General features: G+C 35.1%; 2 protein-coding genes across 3 annotated transcripts; one reads left to right on the top strand and one right to left on the bottom strand.

Moving 5' to 3' along the window:
• Window positions 1-356: 356 nt before the first annotated feature.
• On the bottom strand, window positions 357-12441 carry LOC141818971 (dihydroorotate dehydrogenase (quinone), mitochondrial). Its single transcript, XM_074706366.1, has 11 exons — window positions 11909-12441; window positions 9353-9435; window positions 7131-7454; window positions 6717-6972; window positions 4525-4605; window positions 4343-4450; window positions 4237-4266; window positions 1834-1971; window positions 1662-1699; window positions 1475-1574; window positions 357-773 (listed from the first exon to the last, which is right to left on the bottom strand). Exons 1-11 carry the CDS (start codon window positions 12047-12049, stop codon window positions 699-701), a joined length of 1374 nt encoding a protein of 457 aa, XP_074562467.1. The 5' UTR covers window positions 12050-12441; the 3' UTR covers window positions 357-698.
• A 1272-nt stretch (window positions 12442-13713) lies between these two features.
• On the top strand, window positions 13714-20960 carry LOC141818987 (E3 ubiquitin-protein ligase RING1-like). 2 transcript variants are annotated; one of them, XM_074706381.1, is made up of 2 exons: window positions 13714-14872; window positions 20667-20960. In XM_074706381.1, exon 1 carries the CDS (start codon window positions 13749-13751, stop codon window positions 14841-14843), a length of 1095 nt encoding a protein of 364 aa, XP_074562482.1. In that variant the 5' UTR covers window positions 13714-13748; the 3' UTR covers window positions 14844-14872; window positions 20667-20960. The 2 variants fall into 2 exon arrangements, with proteins under 2 accessions (XP_074562482.1, XP_074562488.1); XM_074706387.1 differs by having other exon boundaries at window positions 13714-14885.
• Window positions 20961-24803: the final 3843 nt, after the last annotated feature.

Below are 24803 nucleotides of genomic sequence, written 5' to 3'. Positions count from 1 at the left end.
GTTTCAAATTTTAAGTACATTTAAAGACACAATGTATTTTTATTAAAATTAATTAATGGTTTTAAGAGCCATCATTAACTTTTTTTTTACTTCAAATTTCTTCCAACTTAACATTTACAAAAGTAATCGATAACCTTCAACCAAAACAGTAGCATGACATCTTCAGGGAAAAATATACATGTATCATGAACAAGCCACGCTACTCTAAACTATTCAAAATTAACTATATAAATTACCAATCAATTAACTCTATCAAGAGACTGAATAATAATATATAAACTCTAGCATCACTTACAATTGGCAACTCAATCCCAGTAACAAATAGGAATATGATAAAAATGATGACAGTCAAGCTCTAGTGCAAGGAGAAATAAGTTATCTTTATTACCTATTAAATGATTGTGAAAAGAAGCATTACAAAATTTGAATCCTCAGCTTATGAAAAGCTCGACGGCGGCGGCGGTGGCGGCGCCAGAATTTCATAGCAGTCTGACATAATAAAAAATTAAATATTAACATTGTGCGAGCAACAGCCAATAGCAATGGGATGCTATTCCTTCGGAGGCAATATGATAACTTCGATCTGGTCGAGATAAGGTTAAGATTGCTGGTTTAAAAGATCAAAAATGTATTGGAGGGGTTTGAGATCTGCAAGTTACATTCAAGATGAAAGTCATGTAGTTGAGGAATTCTGGTAGTTATCTACAATCTGCACCAACTGCTTCTTGTGTAGATTTGAAACCATCTCGTTCTAAGCACTCGGCCAGTTCAGCCTGGGGTAATAAGATTGCATCAGAATACCATTTCCACAAACAGAAAATGCAGCATTCGCTAAATTTATATACTGAATAATAAGAATAAAATGTAAAGTTAAAGCTTAATAGCATCAAGCTTTTCAAGAAAAGCGGATACTTTTCCCCCTCAGTTCTTGTTTGTTTTCTAACAAATCTAAGTTTGTTACAGCAACAGCCAGTTAAATACGACATGCAATTTCCTAACTAGAATCAGATTCGTTAGACTTTGAATTGATAGAAATCATGACAGAAAATAGAATGAGAGCATTATTTGGCGGTGGATAGATTGTCAAGACTGGAGAATAATTGTCATTTTGGTCAGAATCTACTTCGACAACTCCTATATCAGTGCCAGAGAAATAAGAACAATAATGTTCCACAGTGGAACTCATTTTGGTCTCCCCGCCACGAATCAAGGGTGGCATCCATAAGGGAAATGGATAAAGACACTAATATGTAATCAGGTTCTCACAAAATAAGGCGGCACTCAAGAAAATCTACAACCTAGGTTAAGAAATGGATAAGAATATGCACCTATGTACAAGCAGATAAGATGTTGAATTGCAGAATTAAAACCTAAAGAAAATTTATCTAGTTATAGCATTCATAAGGTAAGAAAAAGAACTTTAATTTTTTATATTTTATTAGAGCACCACAAAGTCCTTTGATTAAGTGAAAACCTTTATTTCTGGAATTAATGCTGGTCCACTGTAAGCAAAAGCTGTATACAACTGGACCAGTGTCGCTCCAGAACGAATCTTCTTGTATGCATCTTCACCACTGAATTCAAATACAGAGCTCAAGATTAGAAAGCAATTTTTCAACCAATCAAATGGCATCTTAACTAGAAATAGATTGTCATATTACCTACTTACGCCCCCAACGCCGATGAGTGGAATCTTTCCCTGCATAAAAAAAACCAAAAAATGGAATATCAGAAGAGATTATTGGCCAATGAATGTATGAAATTTGTTCAAAAAAAAAATCAAGGGCCAATTATTTGATGCCAAGACCCATAAAGCAAAATTCGTGGAAGTACCTGGGTAAGAATATACATTTCCTTGAGAATGTTGGTGGACATCTCAAAGAGTGGCTTTCCACTTAATCCACCAGGTTCACCCGCCAACGGGTGACTATTTACAGGCTCTGGCCTGGAGACTGTCGTATTTGATATGATCTGGAGGTTAAGTGTGAAAATAGTTATGATTATTGCCACCCAGACTTAAACACATAAAAAAAAAGAATAATGAAGAGAAAAACCAGTATTTTCTGCAAATTGCAGCATAATGAACATGCCTTAAAATAAGATTGCAGCACAACAAGGGCAGTATAGTTTCTTTCATTATCATACTTCAGTAACTATAGGCATTGAATCACAGTTCCAGCAAATATTGAATAAGACAGCTCCTGATGGTGTCTTCTAGATAAAATTCAGATGAATAAGCAAGAAACCCTTTTCTTTTTTACCACGGCAAGAATGAATTTACTTAGTTTGGCTTTTTAAAACATAATGTAATGTGGATCACAAAAGAAATGAAAGTCTAAATCCAAGTGATGAAGGTGGCATTCATCAAACACAGCAACACAGCATTCCACAACAATCTACAAGTAGTATCACCGAGATTGACCATGAAATTCACTTCAATAACTGAGAGAAATTTTTTTCTATTACATTTGACAATGCTTCAAATAATGATGTTGAAATTCACCCAAAACCCTATTTTAAATGCTAGACCTTTTCATAGTCATTAGCATTATCATTTTATATATTCATACTTCTAATTCTAGGCATTAAGATTTAAAATATATTGTTGTGACATACTGACATGAATTGAAAATATAGAGAACTTTCTATTGACGGAATTGTACTTAGCTTTAAATTTTATTAAAAATATAAAATTTGCTTTAACTTTTATATGAGTGATAAATTTCCACAAAATATTATTGACGGACCTGATTGGGATTATTGTGAAAAAAATTGTCATCTGTTATAATTCTTTGATATTGCTACTAATTAATTGATTACCTTGTGTAAAGCTCACTATGGTTGGATAACATTCATGTGGTAGAACCCAAATAGCAGAGATAAACATAATTTCATGATGACGAGTAATAAATTTATTGTTACTTATTGTCCTATTTCTCATTTATGCTTTATTTAGTGAATATAAAAATGATAGAGATTTAGTTGACATAATTACAACCATAGAAGATGATAAAGACATCTTGGAGCAACAATTTGTGTGATTCATTCTGTATATCTGTAATTTTAGATCATTTTGTATAGCATACTAGATTAAAATATCAAGGATTGCCTTGTATTATTTCTTAATATTATGTTAATATGAAAATATATATATATACAACTAAGAAAGAGGAATTAGATTTTTTGCATGATATGTACTCTTTATACAGCAATAAGTATGGTAATGCTCAACTAGGTTTAGGACCTATTGCACCATTATCTCATTGCGACATACGTAAACTTTTATCCATGCATTCACAAATAACTCGTAAAGGTTCAAGTCAACCTAATAAATTTTTGTAGATGATGATTTGAATTGTCATAAATCAGTTGCATTTTAATGTACCTTCTAACATAAGAAGTGCCTAAATGAAGAAGTTATGTCATAGGATTGAGATGCCCACAGTTGGGGTAAGAGCCAGGCCATAGTAGCATTAGAGCTTTATTTCAGTGCAGATAGTCAAGGTGTTGGCAAAGGAAAGGAGTAGATTGAACATGCAAAGCATAGAAATGTGCATCGATCTCAAAGATTATTTAGATGCAAAAGATAGCTTCCAAAACAAGAGATGGCATTCAACATCTGACTTTGAAGACAAGCAGAGGCAGCATTGAAATTGCTGAACCATTTGGTTAATGAGTATCCCAACCTTAACAAGGTAAGTATGCCAAAAAAAGAACTATATGGGTCTTGGTTCTTCCCAAGAAAGCTACATAGACAACCTATAATAGGTAAAAAGTCTAGTGTAGACCTGAAATACTCCCCAAATTTTCTCAATGTTAATAATTTTTCTTTTTAATTCCTTCGGAGTCTTATGGGCCCCACTGAGCCACATGAGGCAACCACGCCGATCCCATATTGGGCCTAGGGCAGAGCGAGCTTCCCCAACTTATGCTTGGCATGACCCACCTTGTCATTCTTGCCGAGCACGGCTTGCTTAAATGTAGGCTAAAACAGGCCCATGTTATGCCCAGGAGCACAATTAATAGTAACTCAATCACCATGCATTCTTTCAACAACAGAATCAAATATTTGGAAAAAAAAATTAAGTAAAATACTGTGCAAAAGAATTGAAGAAACATAAAAGTCTAAACCCACCCAGTTCTACCTACATTCTGTAACAGATAGGTAAAATACTGTGCAATTTAATACAGTCTAAAATGAAACTAAAAGCAATGCTTCAGGAGACAGAAGTGTACCAGTCCATCAACGTGCAGAGCAAGGGCAACCTAAGAATAGATAAATATGAAAACATAAGAAAACCTGTAGCAAATGAAGGTGTAAAATTGTCATCAAAGATCTTACAGCAGCAATATCCTCAAGATCTTCTTTAGACAAGTCTGGAGCAATTTTTACTACCAAGGGCGGTGGGCCCTCCTCTGCCCACTGCATCTCATCGCGAGCAGCTTGCACCTACATGCCAGTAGCAATGAACAAAGAGAAATCCCAAATCTAAATGGATACATAAGAGGTCACAAATTTGTAACCTTTCTAACAAGATCCTTTAGCTGTTTTCTTCCCTGAAGTTTGCGAAGGCCAGGAGTATTGGGTGAAGAAATGTTTATAACCTGATGTTATAAATATGATTAGCAGCTATTTTTCTACGACTACTTAGAAAATTAATTCAAGGTCACTCTAAACTTTAGCATCATTACCTAACGCTAGTTACAAAGTAATATATCTAGGTAAAACAAACAAATAAGTACAAATGATAACTTCTGTAGAACGGTGTAAATTATAAGAGCAATGGCATACAAACAAAATCATATCCATTCGCTTAAAATAAATCCACAAGACCTTTAATGGTATTATTTATAAGAGAGTGATGGCATAGAAAAATATTCATTATATAACTGTAAGAGCATCCCCAATGCTCTGTTAATGGGGTGTTAATAACACCCCTTGGGTGTTAATGAACAATGTGGAGGGGTGTTATAACACCCCTCCACATGAACGCATTCAAGACATTGAATGCGTTCATGTGGCAGTGGGGTGGGCCCCCACATGTTATTTATTTATTTATTTATTTTTATTATTAACTGGGTGTTATAACGAGGAAGCGTTGCGGATGCTCTAAGAGTATTGCATATTTATGGAACAAGTGGAATAACATCTGAAGAACTGTAAAACTTATGAGCGAGTGTGCAATACAAATGAAATATATCCATTCACTTCAAAAAAATCCAGGTGATCTCTAAAGGTATTGTTTATAAGAGAGTCATGACTTAGGTAAATATTAATTGTATATGACTGCAATGGTATTGCATTTTATGTAGCAAGTGGAACCTTTACAAAGATAGATAGCAATGACAGAAATTAAATAGCTCTCTTGCATATAAATTAAAAAGGATATCACATAATCGAAACTGCTATACCTATGCCTAATCAATGAGTTCAATAGTTAATTAGTAGGTTAAGAGTCTAAAATTGTAAATAGGATTTAATATATTGATAATCAATAAAATTATAATAGAGTTAAATGGAGTCAATTTGGGCCTTAGAGTAGGTAATAAAATTCAATTAAGAGGTATTAGGCAATGGCTGCTTTGAATGAGTTGATTGAGATCTTGAGAAATCCAAGTGTTAGTTGCCTTGATCAACAAAATCACGGCTATTGCATGATGATAAGTGAATACTTTGTAATTGGCATCCAACCCTAAGTGGCATGGTCCAAGTTTATACAGAGTCCTCGCTTATCCCCATTTATAGCTACTATCTAGGAGAAGAACATTTTCGACATCTCAAATTTTGATGCATACACTGCCACAATGTGAATACCTTATTAAATGTGTGAACTCAATGCTTCTGAACACTACAATGTCAATGTATAAGAATGTCTGCCATGAGATATGTGTCGATCTAGTCCGTACTTTTTAGAATAGTTGACTTGGACGTACACCAAGTTTGAGTGATACCATAGAAATGATAGTAGCAAAAAGTGCCCATTCATCCTCTTGATAGCTCAACATTCCAAATGCATACTCTATATTGTCTAACCATGAGCATTTAGTGGATCAAACTCTCCTAAGAATGAATCTAACTTACAGTCTCATAATCTTCATTAATCCTTCAAAGAATTCCTCTACAAACTCTTTGAAGATTTCAAACTCTGTCCCAGAGAATTTCTCTGCAGCAAGCTGTCCAACAACCTGGAGTAATTATCCCTCATGTTGCTAGATAGCATTGGACAGAATCTCTATGACCAAAACAAGCATATACAACAGACATCATTATTCATACCATAAAGGACTCTTATTTTATATGATTCTAAAAGTTAAACGTACCTAATTAAATCTGATATTACTAGGAAGAGAGTTCATGACATAGCACCATCATCAAGTTGGGTTTTGTTCCAACAATTTAGGATCGGGTACTCGGAGCTTATTTCACTATAAAGTTTTGTGCACGGTTATATTCTCGATAATAATATCCAATCAATTAAATAATTTTTAATTGATGGAACAATAGTGATATAATAAACTAAATTGATCAGTAAATGTAAGGCCGTAACAGTAGGGCTAAACAGTAAATGTACAAATGAAGTGGGCAAACAACACACAAGTTATATCAATTAAATTGATAAAAATAGAAATGAAGAATCGCTTGAAACTCATGGTATTCAAATACAAGTAAATAAATAATCTGATCTTAAAACAAATAGAGTGAATAAGGACAATACCAAGTAGTCAGCATACTGTGATAACGTATGAACACCTTGAACATAATCAGAAGCTGCATCTTCACTTGTCTTGTTCTTGCCAAGATTGACACCCAAAATGCCAGGACCAGCTTTTCCTCCATGCTTGCCTTCTTCACCTAATGAGGGTGAAGTGCTTGAAGTTTCTTCCAGTTTCCTCTTACCATGCTGCGCACCAAGACGCTTTGCAACCACCACAATCCCTTCACTATTAAACCCACAGCGATTTATAATGGCACTGCAACAGCAACAAGCACAAAACTGTATTACAATCAGATACATGCCCCAGGCCCAGATGCCAATGCTTAAATACAAACTAATTACCAAAAATAATACATGCAAAAAAATTAACAGATGTGAACCTAATATCAAAGTAAATGCAACACAAATGCTTACCCCTCCTTTGGCAGTCTGAAAATACGTGGCTTAGGATTTCCCTCTTGTGGCATTGGGGTGACTGAGCCGACTTCAACAAATCCAAACCCTAATCCTAATAAACTTTCAACTGCTTCTGCATTTTTATCAAAACCAGCAGCTAAACCAATGGGATTTGTAAACCTTCGACCCCATACATCAACTCCTAATATTGCAGGATCAGGACGTTTTTCACGAGGAACAAAACCATGAGCAGCAGCAGACACCGCAAGGCGATGAGCAAGTTCTGCATCTAGCAGTGCAAAGAAAGGGTTGACAATCCTAGTAGCTTTGAACAACCACCCACTGCAAATTCAAATTTAGAGATATCAAGATTCACAAGAAGTCAATGCTAGACAATATAAGATAATCAGTACATTTAACACTAAAGTGTTCACAACATTTCATTAGGAGCATTTTAAACAAACTGTTATACTTAAGCAGAGAAATTTCAGGAAAACCGTCAATTTAAATCTGTATTATTGAAGCAAAATAGTTCAAAAAAAAAAGGCATGTAGGAATACTTATCAATTATCACCTAGAAAATCCATCATCCATAAATACAAAATCCTTGCAACAATATATAGGTGACCAAGTCAATGATACTTCATTTATACATTTCTAACACTACAAGTTTTGGACTTGGTGGGTAAATTGTGTAGACAATGTGGAGAAGGATGTCAAGTACATTCTCCTAGTTAAGCAGCAAATTCTGGATGTTGAATCTTGCATATTATAAAAAAAATAAGCAAATTCTTGAAGAATCTACAGTAAGGAAGTAAGAAGCTATGGGGAAAATCTAAAATATAACCAAGAAAACAGCAAAAAAACAAGAGGATAGCAGAACAACAATTAATTGCTATTGCATGAATTGGACAGGCTAAAAGGCAATGAGTAGAATCAACTCATTGTAAGGGTGAATTTTCTAAAATATTGCAACAAGTTCAAAAGGACATGTTAAATTATCTAAACTACCCTCACATATGGACACTAGCAACACGAAGGAAGATAAGGATTAGTTATTACATTTACAACATGTAGCATTGAAGTGAAGATCAGTAATAAGTATTAAGGCCAGCAATCTTGGACCATGATATAATAGCCTGACCTACCTGACTCAACACAAAGCATGGTTCACAAGAAGAAAAGACGAAAATGATACAACACTATTATGATAAATGGGTAGGCACACAAAAAATATTTATTAAAATAACTTTTAAACCTATTACATTATACAAATTCACTTAAACTTACCTAATCTTACATGACAAAAATTATCATCAAAAATATTGTCTATACTATTTTATTTGTATTTACATGAATATGAATAACACGGCCAACTTTGGCACCTTTAACATGACATGATATGAATTCTTAGCACTAGTAAGTATACAACAATGGTTGACAAGTTGAAGCAATAGTGATGAGAAAATGATAGTAAAGTGATGGGTTCCCCTTCTTCCTCATCATCCTTTTCTCCTCTACCTTCCACTTATTCATCTTCTCCAGTGTCCAAGACTGAAAGGAATATCCAGAAATGACTTGACTTGTATTTAAGTCTCCTGGAAATACATCACTAAAGTGCATTCTAATATGTATGTCAAGACAACGTCTGAGTTTAGGCACCAGAATATTACAGGCAGTCTATAATTAACTAATAACAATATATAAACCCCAAATTCAGTCAAGTATCAGTAGGTGAAAGTTTACTAACTGTATAATGTTTGTACAGCAAATGAGATACCCATGGATTGACCATCTATAACTAGTCTCACCTTTGATTAGTCACTTAAAAGACAAAGCTATTATCCACAAAAAAAAAGGCAAGCAAATATATGTAGACAGGGAAACTAACAACCTCACAATATTTCTTCCAAGCATGTCATATCCAGATATCAAAAGGAAAGAAATTTGGTTTGATAGAAGACAAATAGAGGAAGCATTACAAAACAAAATCAACAATCTGATATCTTAGGTTGTATATTTTTCATAAAGCACAACTAAATCAACAAGCTATTGCAATAAAGAAAACCACTAACAATCAAATCCCAGATAAATTGACAATTGCTCTGGCATATATTCAACTAAATAAAAGCTGTATTTGGTAACATATTAATGTTCATCATAATATTGAGCTGCGTAGCTGAGCTCACATAGTGAGATAAGGCTTGGTTGTTGTTGTAGTATAATATTGAGTTGCATACCAATATGTGGCTTCATCTATGGTACTAACATAAGCTCCTCCAGCTATAACCAAACCTATCATTGCTCCGGTTAATAATCTTCCCTGTAAAGATAGCATCAGATCATCAAGTAGTAATGGAAAAGCTAGAAGACATCAAATTGACAGGTGCTTATGAAACTATAATCTAAAATACAAATCAATTATATGTGACAAATTAGCAAATAAAGTATACCCTTCATCAGATTGCATAACTACAGGAAAGGAAGGCCACTTTTAGATATATGTCATATATTTCTTTTCCTTATACAACTAAACTTCTGCTCATCAAACCCACCTTTTTGAGACAGAAAAGTAATTGAATCGCATTAACTATATAATGCATGAAATAGGTAAATCAATGAGGACTCATGGAGAAGATTCAAATCACGAACAGATAAAAAAAGATAGCCACACCAACCATGAGTGATTGTCATTGTCCAATGAATAGTCAGGATTATAAAAACTAAATGGAGAAGCATGGCAAGGTTATGTCAAGGTAACAACACAAGTTATAATCTGTAAACCTAAATCATGGTTAGTAACACTGTTGATTGTTCTTCAGAGGAGTCATGTCAACCAGAGTTTCTTGTATAATAGCATCGTCAAGGGGCACATCTAGCATGTCATCAAAGGGCTATTCTAATGTCAAGTTTTGTAGTTCAATTAAAGGTTCATCAATTTTAGGTAAAGGCTTTGGTTGGTGCTAGTTGTAAATTTGATTCTACTATTGGATATTTTTCATTTCATTAAATATGACAATTCAAAAAGCTTTCTTCCCTCAAACAAGGCCCTAGCAACTCAACAAGCACCTGTCCACGATGAGTTTGCAACAAAAACTATCCTTTCAGGCCAAATACAGGATCCTCGCCTTGTGATCTAGATATATGGGCAACCAGAGAAGCTAAACGATAAATAGGAAACAGCTTCAAATTAAAATCAACAGAATGTCAACTAGACTGAACATTTTTTCAAACTTCACTTAATTTTTTCCAACTAATTTCATTGAATTTCCAATCAATCTAATTTTCAATTTTTCTTCAAAACCTAATTATCCCCCTTGTTCTGGTTCATATTATATCAGATTGACATTCTCTAATCCCAATCCAACTTGGTCGATCTAAATGAGATCAGTTAATTTTGACAACCATGGTACCAATTATTTGGAATTGACTACATGTAATTTACCTTTTATCTTCCGATGGAGAAAAGCTTAACTATTCTCAAACAATAATATTTTTTATTTATATTATTCCAGTCGCTTATTGGAGTACACATTTATCCTAAAATTCTCATCTTTGCTACACTAATTTTTCATTCGTGTTACTTCTTATTTGATCAACACTGACCATACAGCATGATCGCTTGTATCAATCAAAAAAAAAATATTACCAGGGGCATATGACGATTGCAAAAGACTTCAAAAGTTACTCTTCAATTAAACAACTCATTTTTTTATCCTATTATTATTGGCATCACCGTTGATCTCTCTCTGCTGTTTTATCATAGATTCAGATATGTAAAACTGGAACTATGAATTCAAATACGTAAATGCTTGAAGCGATTTCATGTCTATTTAAATTAAATAATGCTTTGATCCCTTGTTTCTTATTATCAAAACAATGCTCATATAATCAATTTCAAATGTACTTTTTTTTAAAAAAATCTTTAATTTCTATAAATTTTCTCCATAATTCAAACTTCTTTATTAAACTCCCATTAATTAGGAGTTAAGATAAATTCCTCAGTCTAGAAAAGATATCAAGGTTTATTGTGGATATGATTGACAAGATCATCTAGTATAATGTAAAAAGGATAAAGAGTTAAGAATTAACACCTGATGTAAATCTACATGCATAGAATCATTCGCAAGGCATCTAGGAACAATAACAATAGTAACTGATGTATCATTCTAGTCTTTTGCAACACTGATGCAATTATTAGATTTTCCATTCTTTTCTCAAACCCAACATAGTAATTGTTCAGAAATTTTATCATGCATTATTGAGTAAATACCATTTATAGTTCAACTTTCAAACACAAACTATATTGATTCAGAAAGTTTTGTTTTTCCCAATCACTCTTTCTCAAAGTTTCTAGAAAATTTTGTTTTACCTTAACCTAATCAGCTATATAGTTCAAGCCATTTGTATTAAAGAATTTCTTAATAACATTTATGTTTTTCTTAAAAATTAGTTTTTTACTGCATAAGATGGACGGTCAACTACACAATCTTCTAAAACTCTTCCAAACTTCCTAGGAATATCAGTTATATACTTTTATCGGCCTTCAATCGCTTCAAAAGAAAGTAAAGTCATTTGACCTACAATCTCCACATCTGCGCGTACACTACAAAGTGAAAGCATTCAGGAAACATCAACTGCTTCAAGACAGGTAAGGTCAGAACTAGAAGACCGACATCTAACAATGGTTCAAAAAAACATAAATCCTGTGCATTCATCTCAGCAATCCACGTGAAACAAGGCATCGCACCACCTGTTAGTCCAAATGCTTGAGAGGGTAAAGAAACCCGTCGTACCTTCTTCGACGAGTGTGCTGGCTTCAGGCCGCCAGCGGCACCATGAGCTGTGCTGAGTCGCCTCGTCGCGCTACCATCCGCGAACTTGAACTTATTGAGCAACTCATTCCTCACGGGGCTCCTCCAAAATCTAGCCGCCATCGATGGATGACGCCAGAAGACGTTGCAGTGGAGGGAATCTCGCACTCGGAGACGCCAAGAAAGCTCGAATCAAAGCGAAGTGAAGGGATTCGAGCTTGCCCTGTTGGATTTGTATCGATGGACCAAACAAATTGCAACCGGCGAAAGGTTTATACTTAATGAGCGACGGGACGTGGCGAGGGCGGCGACGAGCTCTCTCGCAGAGAGATCGAGATCGGGACGGGGAGCCGACGAGAGGGAGAGGCGACGGCTCCGACGACGCAGAGCAGAGAGATCTCGTCGGGACGGGTCGCCGACGAGATCGGCGGCGACGACGCAGAGCAGATAGATCTCGTCGGGACGGGGAGCCGACGAGAAGGAGAGGCGACGGCGGAGAGATCGGGATCGGGGGGTTTAGGGTTAGGATGGGGGTTTAGTTTAGCATCGACGAATTTTGTTTCGTGGCGGGATCTCTTGTTTAGAAATCCCAGCCACGTCATATCCTCGTAAATATATACATAATACGATCAGAATTTTATTATAATAATATATCTCTTTTATTCATATTTTATTTTTAAAAATTTTATAATTTTTTAATAAAAATAAAAATTAATTATTAATAAAATTTTATTCAATTTTAAAATAATTATTAAAATTAATTATTTTAATAGATATAATTAATAAATAAAAAAATACACGTGAGATAGATCAATCTCTTAAATGACTCATTCTATTTTTAATTGAACACGTTTAATTATTTAAACATGTTCAATTAAAAAATATTAACACTTTTTCATAATAATATTAAATATTAATGAAATATTATAATCCTCCGTTAGGACATCCATATTATTTTGAAATGGATGAAAGTAGTATGGATGCACCCCGTTATAACACCTCTTTTTTTATAACAACCGAGACAATTGAAATTGATGAAAATGCTTATGCACATTACTTTGGATGGCTCTATTCTTATTTAATATATTTAAAAATTATATATTTTTGACTTTTATACAATATTTAATTGTAAGAATTATTTGTTTACATACAAGATGTTGGTAAATTTTAAAATAGAAAATAATAGAAATTTCCATAATCAAACCCCACGATCATCTGTAAAAAAAAATGTTAATCGCAGTTTCTTCTACAATCTTATTAACTATCTGTCAAGTTGGGTGATCAGTCCCGCCCCCGTGATTTAGACGGGTTGATAAAAAATTTTCATCAGCCATCAACCCCCCGATAAATCAAGAAGCGTACAAAGCAACCTATTGCGATCTTTTTTCATTAATCAAGAAAAATTCTTATAAATACGTCATAGTTGGAGATTGAATCACGGATGTCTAAGTGATAACTTAAATGTCCGCCATAGATTGACCCATTTAACAGCTCTATCAGCTATGCCTCGGGGACGAAAATTTCCATAATCAAACCACAAGCTTTAAGCTTTAATTGATGAAATGCCTTCCAAAATTTCTTACCAATTTAATACGCACACCTTGAAGCCCACCGAGCCGCATGGTTGATTCTAGATTCTTCTTCCGCTGCCACGTGGGGGCCGGAAGGCGATGATACGCTATCGACCGCAAACGGGCTTCAAGATTCGTGAAGGCGGCGGCCTCGTGGCCATCTGCTCAAATACCTGCCCCATTCGCAGGTCTTCTCCAAATCTATCTATTCCCAATTTCTCGACCCCTTTCTTGCCTTTTCTTCCCCGCCGATGTCTTCCGCCGGTAGCCATGGAGGCGGTGCCGCTGCAGCCACGGCCGCGGCCGCCGACTCTGAGTACCAGAACTACTACTGCCACCGGTGCCAGCGTACTGTCGCCCTCCCCAGCGCAGCCTTCGAGATCGCCTGCCCCGTCTGCCACGATGGCTTCCTCGAAGAGGTAGAATCCCCTAACCCTAGTCCCAGCGCGAATACCTTCTCTTACGCCTCCTCCGGAAATCCTGTTCTCCTCCAGCCCTTTGGCCCCTCGTTCTTCTTCTCCTCCTCTTCCTCTTCCCCCACCCCCGCTAGCTTAGACCTCAGGCACCCTGCTGACCTTGCCGATCTCCTCGGCCCTGAGCTTTTCGTCTCCCGCTCTGGACCTGGCGGCCACACTAGTGCTACTAGCGCGGTTCCCTTCAATCCGATGGTCTTCCTTCAGGATTACCTCCAGCAATTAGTGTCCGGAGGTGCCAATATCCAAGTCGTAGTTGAGGGCGGACCTGGCGGCGGAATTGGGAACCTAGGGGATTACTTTATCGGCCCTGGCCTTGAGCAGCTTATACAGCAGCTTACTGAGAATGATCCCAATCGTTATGGCACCCCACCTGCTTCCAAGTCTGTTGTTGCAAACCTTCCAGACATCAAAATTAGCCTAGAATTGCTTGCCTCTGATGAAGCTCAGTGCTCTGTCTGTATGGATACTTTCGAAATGGGAAACGAGGCCAAGCAGATGCCATGCAAGCATATCTTTCACAAAGACTGCATCTTGCCATGGCTCGAATTGCATAATTCATGCCCAGTCTGTCGCTATGAGCTTCCCACTGATGATCCGGACTATGAGCAACGCAGGGGGACATCAGCAGTTCCTTCACCACGGACAACTGCTGGAACAAGGGATTCTAGTGGTGTTGGCACAGCAGGTGGAGCCTTCACCGAAGGGGATTCTGGTAGCCCTAGAATGATTGAGAGAAGGTTTAGGATTTCACTACCATGGCCTTTTAGGATGTTTGAGGCGCAAGCAGAAGGTAGCGATGCTGATGGTGGAGGAAATGACGGGAACAACAGCACCAATCCACGTCCTGGTCAGCAAGAAGATGGACGCTAAAAATCCATCAGAAGATATGATTTGAGGAGGTAAGGGATAAAGGTACATCTTCTACGAATTGGTTTTTTTTTTCCTTTTCAGTTTCTATGTTGATTATTTGGTTTTGGATATGTGGTAGTTGATTTTTTTTTAATGATGTTGACGTTAGTTGGCAATTTGGCAGTTAATTCTATCAAACAGGCTTTGTCAGGGACATTGCTCTAACGGCATGCTTATAGGTTGATATCAAATTGTATCATAAATATAAGCTCTTTTTTCTCTTAATCCTATTCAGACCTTTGAAGCACGAAGCAATCTGTTAGCTTGCACTTTAGGATGTAACTATGCATGATAATTTTCTCTCTCTTCTTTTAAAATTCAAGTCAATAAGTTCATTCACACATTGGTATGCCTGTGCTTCTAACATATTAGTTGGGCTAATGCTCATAATGGTATGTTTGTCCACTGTATGGTTCTTTGTGTAACTCTGCTGTTTTGAAATGAGGAGCCACAGGACTAAAATGTCTAATTTGTTTGTTAAGATGTTTGAGATAGTAAGTGGATGAGTACCTTCTTTGGGGAAGAAAATTGTTTGTCAAGTACAAAAATGAGATTAGACATTTCCAAGCACACCTTATAAAATGGGTTGAAAATAATAAAAAATTTTTACTTTTAAATTTGTACCAATGTTCAATGTTTTTCTTTTAGATTATCGGACTTGAAAATTTTACAAGTTGTGGTTGTCTTAAGTTTTTGCTATTGTTACATGAATCTTATCTATCTATTGAGCTATATGCAATTTATATCACATAATGTAAAAGTCAACCAAGTGACTTTTTGTTACATTAACTATTCCTTAATCTTACTTTACGCATTGCAACCTATACTCTAATAGATTTAACTGTTCTAACTATAAAAATATCTATCAACTTTGAACTTACATCAAACTAGCATGCTTATTCTTTGACGCTACATTTATTTGTTATCTAAATTTTTCTATTTTATACTTTCTTGTAACCCCTCACACTTATCTTAGCAAGCTCATTCTTTACTAAATTACTTTTCGACATATGTTGCATCCAACATGGCATCATCCTGATCAACAAAGGATGGCAGATATTCTTTCTAAAGTTTCTCTCTATAATTGTATGTACAGATTTAATCTATTTAATTTAGCAAAATATTATCTACACTCTACAAATAACATAATCTAAGAAATTTTTCTTGAATAAAATTAGTAAGTTCATTAATATTAACAGAAAAAGATAGGGACTGTTAATACCTATGTAAAGCAAAAGTTATGTGAAAATGATGTGTCACACTCATAGCAACTCTTTGATACCTTTTCTCACATCAACATAATTACTAGATATTCCTTTCTTCGCTAAGACCACAATACTAAATGCTTAGGGGTTTTATTATAGACATTTCAAAGTTAATGAAAATTATATGCAAATCCTTGTTTTTATTAATATTTTTCCATTAGTTGTATCTAGTAAATAATAAATGGTTTCTATGGTTGATCTTCTTTTCAAAATTGGTTAAGAAATGTTTAATTTTCCTTTCAATATTCTTTCCCAAAGTTTCATGGTTTGATGGAATGTTATAATCTGAGCAACATTGTACATGGTTACTAAATAACTTTTCCTCCATTCATCTGACATTTTCTTAATTATCAAATTTGAATGAGTAATCTAATTAGCCAACTTGTACCTTGATCTGCTAAACCTAAACTTCAATAGGGATATGATCCATGCCCTCATTGCTACCTATACTTTAAAGCTGCTTTAATCTTAATCTGATAAAATGAAAAAATTGTGATCCTTGCACTTACCATAATTTTCAACATCTAATCCAAATTTCTATACAGTTCCCATTAACTATTTTATAAAATGCAAACTTTCATCTTTCCTTAATTGTATTATCATTAACAAGAATCTTTTACCTTTTCATATTTTATACATTTAACACCACCTGAACCTCTGAGCCGCTATATTTCTTCCTATGTTTACAGTCCTATAAATAGCTCTTCTTATTCTTAGGCCTTAAGACTACTGTAGAACTTATTATATCTTTTAAAAAGTGTTATGCTTGTAACTTTTTTATTGCCTTAATTTTATCTACTTCATGCATATTCAATTTCTACAATTTTTCTAATCTTTAAAAATGTTTGTTTAAACTAATAGCCTTTTGTGTTCCCTGCTCCACTACCAATTTGTTTTTACATGTTACACCTTCACCTTTATATTCTCCAAGAATTTATCTTGCTCTATTATTATTATTATTATTATTTGCCTTCAAAGTTCTCATAAATTCAACATCATCAAACATTTCATTCCAAATCTTTTTCTTCATTTTATCTTTGAAAATTTTGATATTATTGTTTCTTAAAACTTTACTATCTTCTAGGTTTAGAATAACAAAATGTTCTCTTCTTGCATTTTTCGTGGCCTATATCCAACACTTAGTCAAGGTTGATTAGTTAAGCATCTCACATATATTGTTTTACACATCTCACAATTTGTTTTCTTCATACAAGACCTATACCATACTTGAAACTCTTTTTTTTTCCAATTGAAGGATTGCATCTAATTAGGGTTGGTGGCCAAAAAGCTAGCACATATTTGGTCCAAAATGAAACAAATTTGAAAAAACTGATTTTCTAAGGTTCCAATTTCAGTTTTGGGTTTCAAGTATTTTGGTTCTAGTCTGGTTTAACATTTTTATATAAAGAATTTTAAAAAAATGGAACCTAGATCAGTTTCTCGTAAATGATATATAAAGAGAGAGAACAGCATGAACTCAGAAAGGAGATGTTGGAAGTGACAAGTAGAAATTTAATCTCATCTTCAAGCATGCACACATAATGTCAGCAAACAAATGCTAGATGAAAATTGATGGTAAAACAAAGAGATTATTGTGTGTGGATTTGAGATAAAGAATACGAGAGCAGAAGACCTGATACATAATGCTGACACTAAATATTTTAGATTGCTGTTATCATCTTTTCAGTGCCATTGCCCCCCTTATAGGAATCTCTGATATCTTTTTGAGTGAGAAGTGAAGCTCACATGGGCTTGGACCTACTATTTTTGGACTAACAGTGGAGTAGATATACTGAATGAGAGAGAAGTTTGCTCGTCGTGGGGAAGAAGGTACAACTAGAAGGGAAAGGTTCATAGTGGTGGATGTCACTAATTCATCCAGTCAACAATTAATGGAATTTCTTCTCTGATGTAGGATCTCAGCATTATGACAAGGTTGTGCATCAATTGCAAGAGCTCCATTGGGGAAGGTGATGATGGCCAAGAGGAAGAGTGAGGAGGCTTAGTTGGAGACTTGTGTGGTGTAAACAAAGACAAAGCTTTGCCTTGTTGAGTTGGTTGGCAACTCATAATGGGGGACACTAAGAGTCTTAATCCAGTGATGCCATCTTCAATGAAGCTGAGGGTCCAAATGAGGAGGGAGTTGCAGGATCCAAAGGGGTTTTGAGGAGTCTGTCGATCAGAAGGAGAAGTTTTGACGAGGGAAAATCTCTCTTTTTAGGCGAAGGCAATAGCAATTCCTTGTAGAGCCATAGTGGGGATGATCTCATGAGGAATTGCTTCTAGCATGGAGTTGAGCAGAAGTGTGGAAAAGAATTTGCTGCAAAGGGAGATGATTTATTTAGAATTGGGATGCAGAGGAAGGTGTAGGTGTGGACTGAAAACTTCACCATCACATCAATCATGCAGACGAATTCTCCCTCTTTAAAAGAAGAAATCCCTACTTTAGATTTGTCTATTGAGAGATAAAAATATGATATTCAATTGAGAAGATATATACTGATATAATAAAGAACTACAATAACTACATATCCCATTTGAGCACGTTGTAGCTTGCAAACATTACATCTAACAGGAATGACGATAGTGTTACCAAAGATGTAATAGCCTACTAGCCCCAGTTGAAAGAGGTGCAATGCGAGCAACAAAATACATGTCAGGTTTCCTGCCTATGATTAATAAGTGTACTAAATGAATAAGCTGGAGTTGACTTAATTTTAATGAAACCTGAGATATATATTACTATATTGGCTTCAAATTTTAACTGTTGTTTTTGTTTATATATATCTTACTTATTTAGCCTTCTCATGCATAGTAAATTGTCAGATAGTTTGCTTCCTTTAGGCCCTAGAACTGTCATATGTAACTTGAACACAGCTGATTCATATTATTTGTGAAGTGTTGAATTAAACAAATGGCTGAGATCTTTAATGGGCATGTTAGAGTTAGTTCTATCCGACATTGAGTTTGCAGTCTCCTGTTAATCTTGGTGCCTGGTCAGAATAAGACCAAATTTTGCTAATCTAAGATGATCCAATCTCCCACTTGCTCTTCATCGTGTCCCACTTTCCTTCTGGCACCTTGTCTTACTGCTCCTTCTTATGCCTTCTCCCACACCTTCCTCTTCTTCCTCCATTCTTCTTCTTTTTCCTGCTGTTCTTTCTGCTCTGATCTATATTCCTTTGATGCAAGTTGAGAGAGAGAAAAGGAGAACATAGCTCTTTGTGGGCTATCGTTATGATCATCCAATGGTGACAGTATCACCTTCTTTCCCTTGGATCAAGTTCCACAAACTCACCTAAATGCATAGAGAAGTGCGTAAGGTGGGTCTTGGACTTCAGTACATCTAATGTACTAGAATTGGGCCACTTCTCTACATTGGATCTTATTGAAGAATGTTCCCGTGGCTGGAGGCATGGCTGTGACTTTAATTTGTGGTTCTACTTCCATTGATATCATCCTTTCCTCCATTTTTTGTCGGGAGCTGTATGATATTTTTCTCTTTATTGAGCTCTATGCAAATCTATATCATTAGTAATATTCAACCTAGTTAACTCATTTTTTATTACATTGATTGACAATGTTTTCTTTGATCTTCCTTTACTCTTATACCTCTCATTTTATCCGATTCAACACTTTTATGGCTGCCTTTGAATATGTGCGTGCTTCTCATTTTATTGTTTATTAGAGCTACCACCATTGGTCTTGGACATTAATGTGTATGTTGAACTATCCTTGTAAGTAATGCTTACAAAAAAGGGACTTGAATGACTCTTGGGTTCATTGGCTTTAGAAACTCTGACAAGTTAGCTGGGGTTTGAAACTAATCAGTCTTGCGCCTACCTTTTCTGTATGCTGCATAGCAGATCAGTGTTTGTGTTGTATCAAGTGGTTGCCACATAAACTCTTTCAATAGCGTGTGAATGTGCTTTGAATTCTTTCCTTTGTATTTATTAGCTTCTTTTCTTTTGTTTGTTTGTATTTTTGGGACACATCCCTTCCTTTAGAACCCAAATTAAACTTTCATATTTAGGTTTGCAGTGCCAAAAATGATGATTCTTTTTGACAGTTTGTTTTGCATTACACCCTCTTTTTCCTCCCTCTTGAGCTAGCCTACAAATTTGGCGCAGCTTCCCATCCAGGGGAAATATATTTGAGGACAACATGCTTTTGAAGACAAAAAACATAAAAAATTATTGGCGGAAAGGTGTTTGCTTAATTTAATTTTACTTTCATTTCCAAAAAAGTTAGTATGTAAATGTGTGAGTTCATTATCAACGGAGAGACAAGATATGTACTTGATCCCAAATAGCTATGTGTACATTAATGTCGGCGATTCTTATCATATGAAATAAACTCGCCTGACCTACCACAAGCATGGAGATGATGATTCAGTTCCGTTTAATTAGTTGTACTGTCATGTAATTAACCTTCTCCTTTGAGAGAATTATGGACCAATGACTTCTTTTTGAGGGAAATACCACGTTCTTGCTTGATTTATTTTCCCTTCTTTTTGTAGGATGAACCCTGAAGCGTTGTTGTCCAAGTAACAGTTCAAGATTCGCAGCTATGCCAACATGAGTTTTCTGGTTACAGTTACATTAGCAATTTAAACTTTGTTTGGAATTATTCATATTTTTGCATTCTGTTATTATTATTATTATTTTGGCTATCATGATGATTATCTAAAGTCTAAACTGGTGGGGATTAATTTGTATAATTTTATAACTGAATGGGGCCAAAAAATAGAACAGCCTGTGTTATTATTGGTTTATATATGTTATATTTAGCCGATTTACTTTTTCTTGTTTTAGTTTTCATATATTGTCTCATACCCACAATGCATTCTTCAAATTATCCATGTTTATATGTTTGTGCCTAGGTTAGCCTAGTGTAATGCTGTCAGTTAGTAATTTAAATAACTGTTATATTCTTAGGTAATATTGCCAGATTAGCTTTGTAATGTTCTCTTCTTTTTTGCTTTTATTCTAGGCTTTATCTCAAATCTCCTTGAAGAAATTCTTCATTCCTTCTCCCTCGAGTTTCATCTTCTTATCTTGTAAATGATGTCAGAAATGTTCATCAATGCTTTTTCATGTTGCTTTGTTAAACGATTGACAATGCTTGTGTTTTATATATATATTTTTTTCTTTGGTACATTAAAGATCCAGTTTTATGATTTTAGAGATTGATATTTTTTTAATTATATATATTTTTTTGACTTTGTTTGTTTTATCAGAAAATTTTATCAAATAGGGTGCTAAAATAAGAATTCCTGTCTAGTAAATGATCAAATTTGTTCTTGAAAGATTCAATTTTGTAGGTCAGAATTATCATTTTCACTGGAAGTATGCCACAATCGTTTAAATTCAAAGAACAGGATGAATGTTTATTAATATGTTTTTAATATCTCATTCTGTTTTAATTTGGCCTGAATAATGTTGGGTTATTAAATACAATTTTTATTTAATAAAACTATGATATCAATTATATTGTTTTTATGATTGATTTTTATACGATTGAATTAGAGCGATAGAGTAAGGGAGGGTGAATAACGCTTTATTGTTTTTCATTTTTTTATCAGTTGGTACGGAAATCAAAATATAAATGTGTATAGAAATAAAAAGTGCAGTTGAAAATAACAAATAGAGATATTTTAATTTTTATTTGGTTCACCGTCAGAAATAGTTGTTATTCAAAGGTTTATGATTCGTGATCGTTTTTATAAATAATCCACTATAAAATTTTTTTACAAGGAGTTTGTTTAGGATCGATAAATTTATATCGTCTTAAACTTTTAAAAATAAAAAGTAACAAAGTAAAGTTATCGACTGATAGTATTAGGATTGTAGTTGTCGGTGTAACTTTTTGACGTTATGATGGTGTTCTAGATCGGTTGTTTGTGCGCATGAGGTCGTCGTAGAAGTGTATAAATTTATCTTTTGGGTTTCATTTCGTAATTGTTTATAAAGATTGATTTAGGCGTCGTTTTCAGTGCTTTCACGTTGATCCACTTCCCGTTTTTGATGTTGACATTCGGCTTTGTATCTCTTTGAGGTGTCTGGATGCTAACGTGGAGGATGTCAAATTAACTTTGACTCTGTAACACCTTATACAGATACAGGACGATTGGAACCTCTTCGGGTGCTTGGAGTCTAAGTTGTCACGACCACTGGGATACTACTACATTATCTGCCTTGTTGGCCTGTTCGACTGACGTTCGATCGCTTAGATCCTTTTTGAGCATCTGGACCGTCTAGTCGTCTGGTTTAGATAAGGGCGTTTGGAATATAAAGTTTCAATACCTTCATTTCTTGCATTATAAATTAGTATAAAATTAAAATTAACAAGAAGGAAATAATTTTGGTACACTGATTTGGTCTTGATTTTAAATTTTCAGTGAAATCTTAAATTAGATCGACGTCTACTATTTCTCTTACCAGGAATGCATCCTCACTCACTCTATTTGGGAGAATTTATTTTTTGCCAATTAGGTTCTCCAAACCAGTTGGATTTTTATTCAGTTTTGATCTTCGGCCCTCAAGACTTCTATTGTTAGATGTCTGGGTCTTCCAAATCCATTTAGACTTTCCATCTGGTATTCTAATTTATCAAAATTTCTTATCCAGTCCTCCATCAAACTTCTTGTATCTATCAAAATCTTCTTTATCTAATTCTTCAAAATAGAATTTCTTTATCCAATCTTTCAAATCATGGTCTTCCTTTCCATGCTCAATTTTCTAGATCAGAGTTTCCTTTGCCTAGTTGCGATTAAAATTTTCCTGTGCTACATGCATATTAAATTCAGCTTATTAATTAATTTTTAAACTTAATTTAAAATCTTTACTATTATTAAAATTCAAATTCGATCATCCCTCTATCAATAATTTCATCCGTGACTTTTGTACCAGGTTTATAATTCCGTAATCTTCTTGTAAATGTGTTTCTACAAAATCTTAACCAACCTGTGACTTTTATACAAGGTTTATAATTCCTTAATCTTCTTATAAATGTGTTTTTACAAAATCTTAACCATGGACTAATCATTTTTATTTGTATGTTTTAAAAATATAATGGACTAATCATTTTTATTATCATGTGACTCATATGACAGCATACTGCTTTAAATTTGTCATGGCTACGATCTATTATGTACATTTGGATTAAATAATTTAATTATTAGTGATTAATCTTAATTACCCCACTGTATTTGAAATTTGCAAAACAATAAATGAAAACAAAAAAATAAAAAAGAAACAAGGCAGTGGAATATGTAATTCTTAGACTTTGGAAGGATAAAATCGTAAAAGTGACCTTAAAGTAGTTAAGCAGATACTTTTTTTGTTTTCCTCCTTTTTCTTTTTCTTTTTCTTTTTTTTTAATTTAAAAAGGAGCCCATTGCCAACTCGACTTTGACCTATTTGCTTCCGATCTCTTTCGTCCCATTTCCCATGGATGGAGCTCCGCGAAACCCTATTTCGTAACCTCGATCTCTGAGTTCCATGACGGTGTAGCCATCTTCCGCAGATCGGTTGCCTTCCATGGAGGTGGTTTCTTAGATCTATGTGCTTGCGATGGCATTGTCTCCTGCGGTGCTCGGCTTACCGGTCCAATGGCGGAGCTGTCTACATCCTGCTGAGAGAAGGGGGCTCTTGGCTTTTTCCGGCGCCGCCTATCTTGGAGAAAGAAGGCTCCACCGGGACTCAACTCCAGAGACCAAGTCGCTTCCCAGCCGGATGGAGGTCGCTGGACAGGGTAAGATGAAGATTCTCGATACGCCGAACGTAAACAATGGGAAAGTTCGAGACGGGGTAGAGATTCCTGTGACTTGCTTTCAGGTGAGACATCAACTTAATTTTTGTTATCGTGTTCGTTACTCCTTATTATCTCTTCGTTTGGTTTAGGTCATTGATCTTGTTCGTTTGTTTTGGTTCATCAGTTGTCACCACTATGCATTTTATATAATTTAATCTGGGCGGGTCTTGTATTTGGTTTGTTAGGTTCCCATGCTAAGAGCGAATGCCTCTTGTTTTACAGCAATGTTATTCTTGGCAGGAGTAAGTACCAGTCGATTTCCTGGAAAATCTGGAAGATAGATAGACATTGTGCAATTGCAGGAGTGTCATTTTTAAGCATTCTATGTGTCTGTGGTTGCCTAATGCTACAATTTCGTTGTCTATTTAGCTAGTGGTAGTAGAACTCTTTGGTTCAGGACTTCAACTGAAGAGTGATTCTACTAAAGCATTATGAATAGCCAATCCCAAGCAGGATCAGCTGAGTTGATTCCAAAATAATTTTCTCCTGAGATGTTGGTTGTGATCTTTTATTGGCTTATGATCTTCCAAAACCCATCAAAATGAACATGGGGTATACGAAGTTATGCTTTGATTGGAAACAAATATATCTGTCTATATAAGGTCTATTGAAGAAGTTGGTTGATATGAATTATTTGTTTGTGAGAGAGATAGAAAATGTGAAAGAGATGAGGGATTTCGAAAAAGAGGTATATCTTTTGATTAGCACTTAATTGTCTTTATACAGTAGGATCCATAGTTTGCCTGCTTCAAAGAAGCACCAACGTAGACGGACTGTGTATGTTGGGGAGATGTGTGGGATTGAGAAAGAGCATCTGTAGGTTTATGAGAGTGATTTCTGC

This window comes from Curcuma longa, chromosome 2, assembly GCF_044706935.1.
Source record: "Curcuma longa cultivar G26 ecotype Majalengka, Jawa Barat chromosome 2, ITB_CL_G26_1.1, whole genome shotgun sequence".
NCBI lineage: Eukaryota > Viridiplantae > Streptophyta > Magnoliopsida > Zingiberales > Zingiberaceae > Curcuma > Curcuma longa.
The sequence above is the reverse complement of the archived record's forward strand: the minus strand, read 5'-3'. Positions and strand labels throughout refer to the sequence as shown.

Coding starts and splice junctions, on each gene's coding strand:
- LOC141818971 (XM_074706366.1), bottom strand. CDS start 12,049: ATGGCGGCTAGATTTTGGAGGAGCCCCGTGAGGAATGAGTTGCTCAAT. Junction 4,451..4,524: donor TAAAGGATCTTGTTAGAAAG/GTTACAAATTTG, acceptor ACTGGCATGTAG/GTGCAAGCTGCTCGCGATGA. Junction 1,972..4,236: donor CTCTGCACGTTGATGGACTG/GTACACTTCTGT, acceptor CTTAACCTCCAG/ATCATATCAAATACGACAGT.
- LOC141818987 (XM_074706381.1), top strand. CDS start 13,749: ATGTCTTCCGCCGGTAGCCATGGAGGCGGTGCCGCTGCAGCCACGGCC.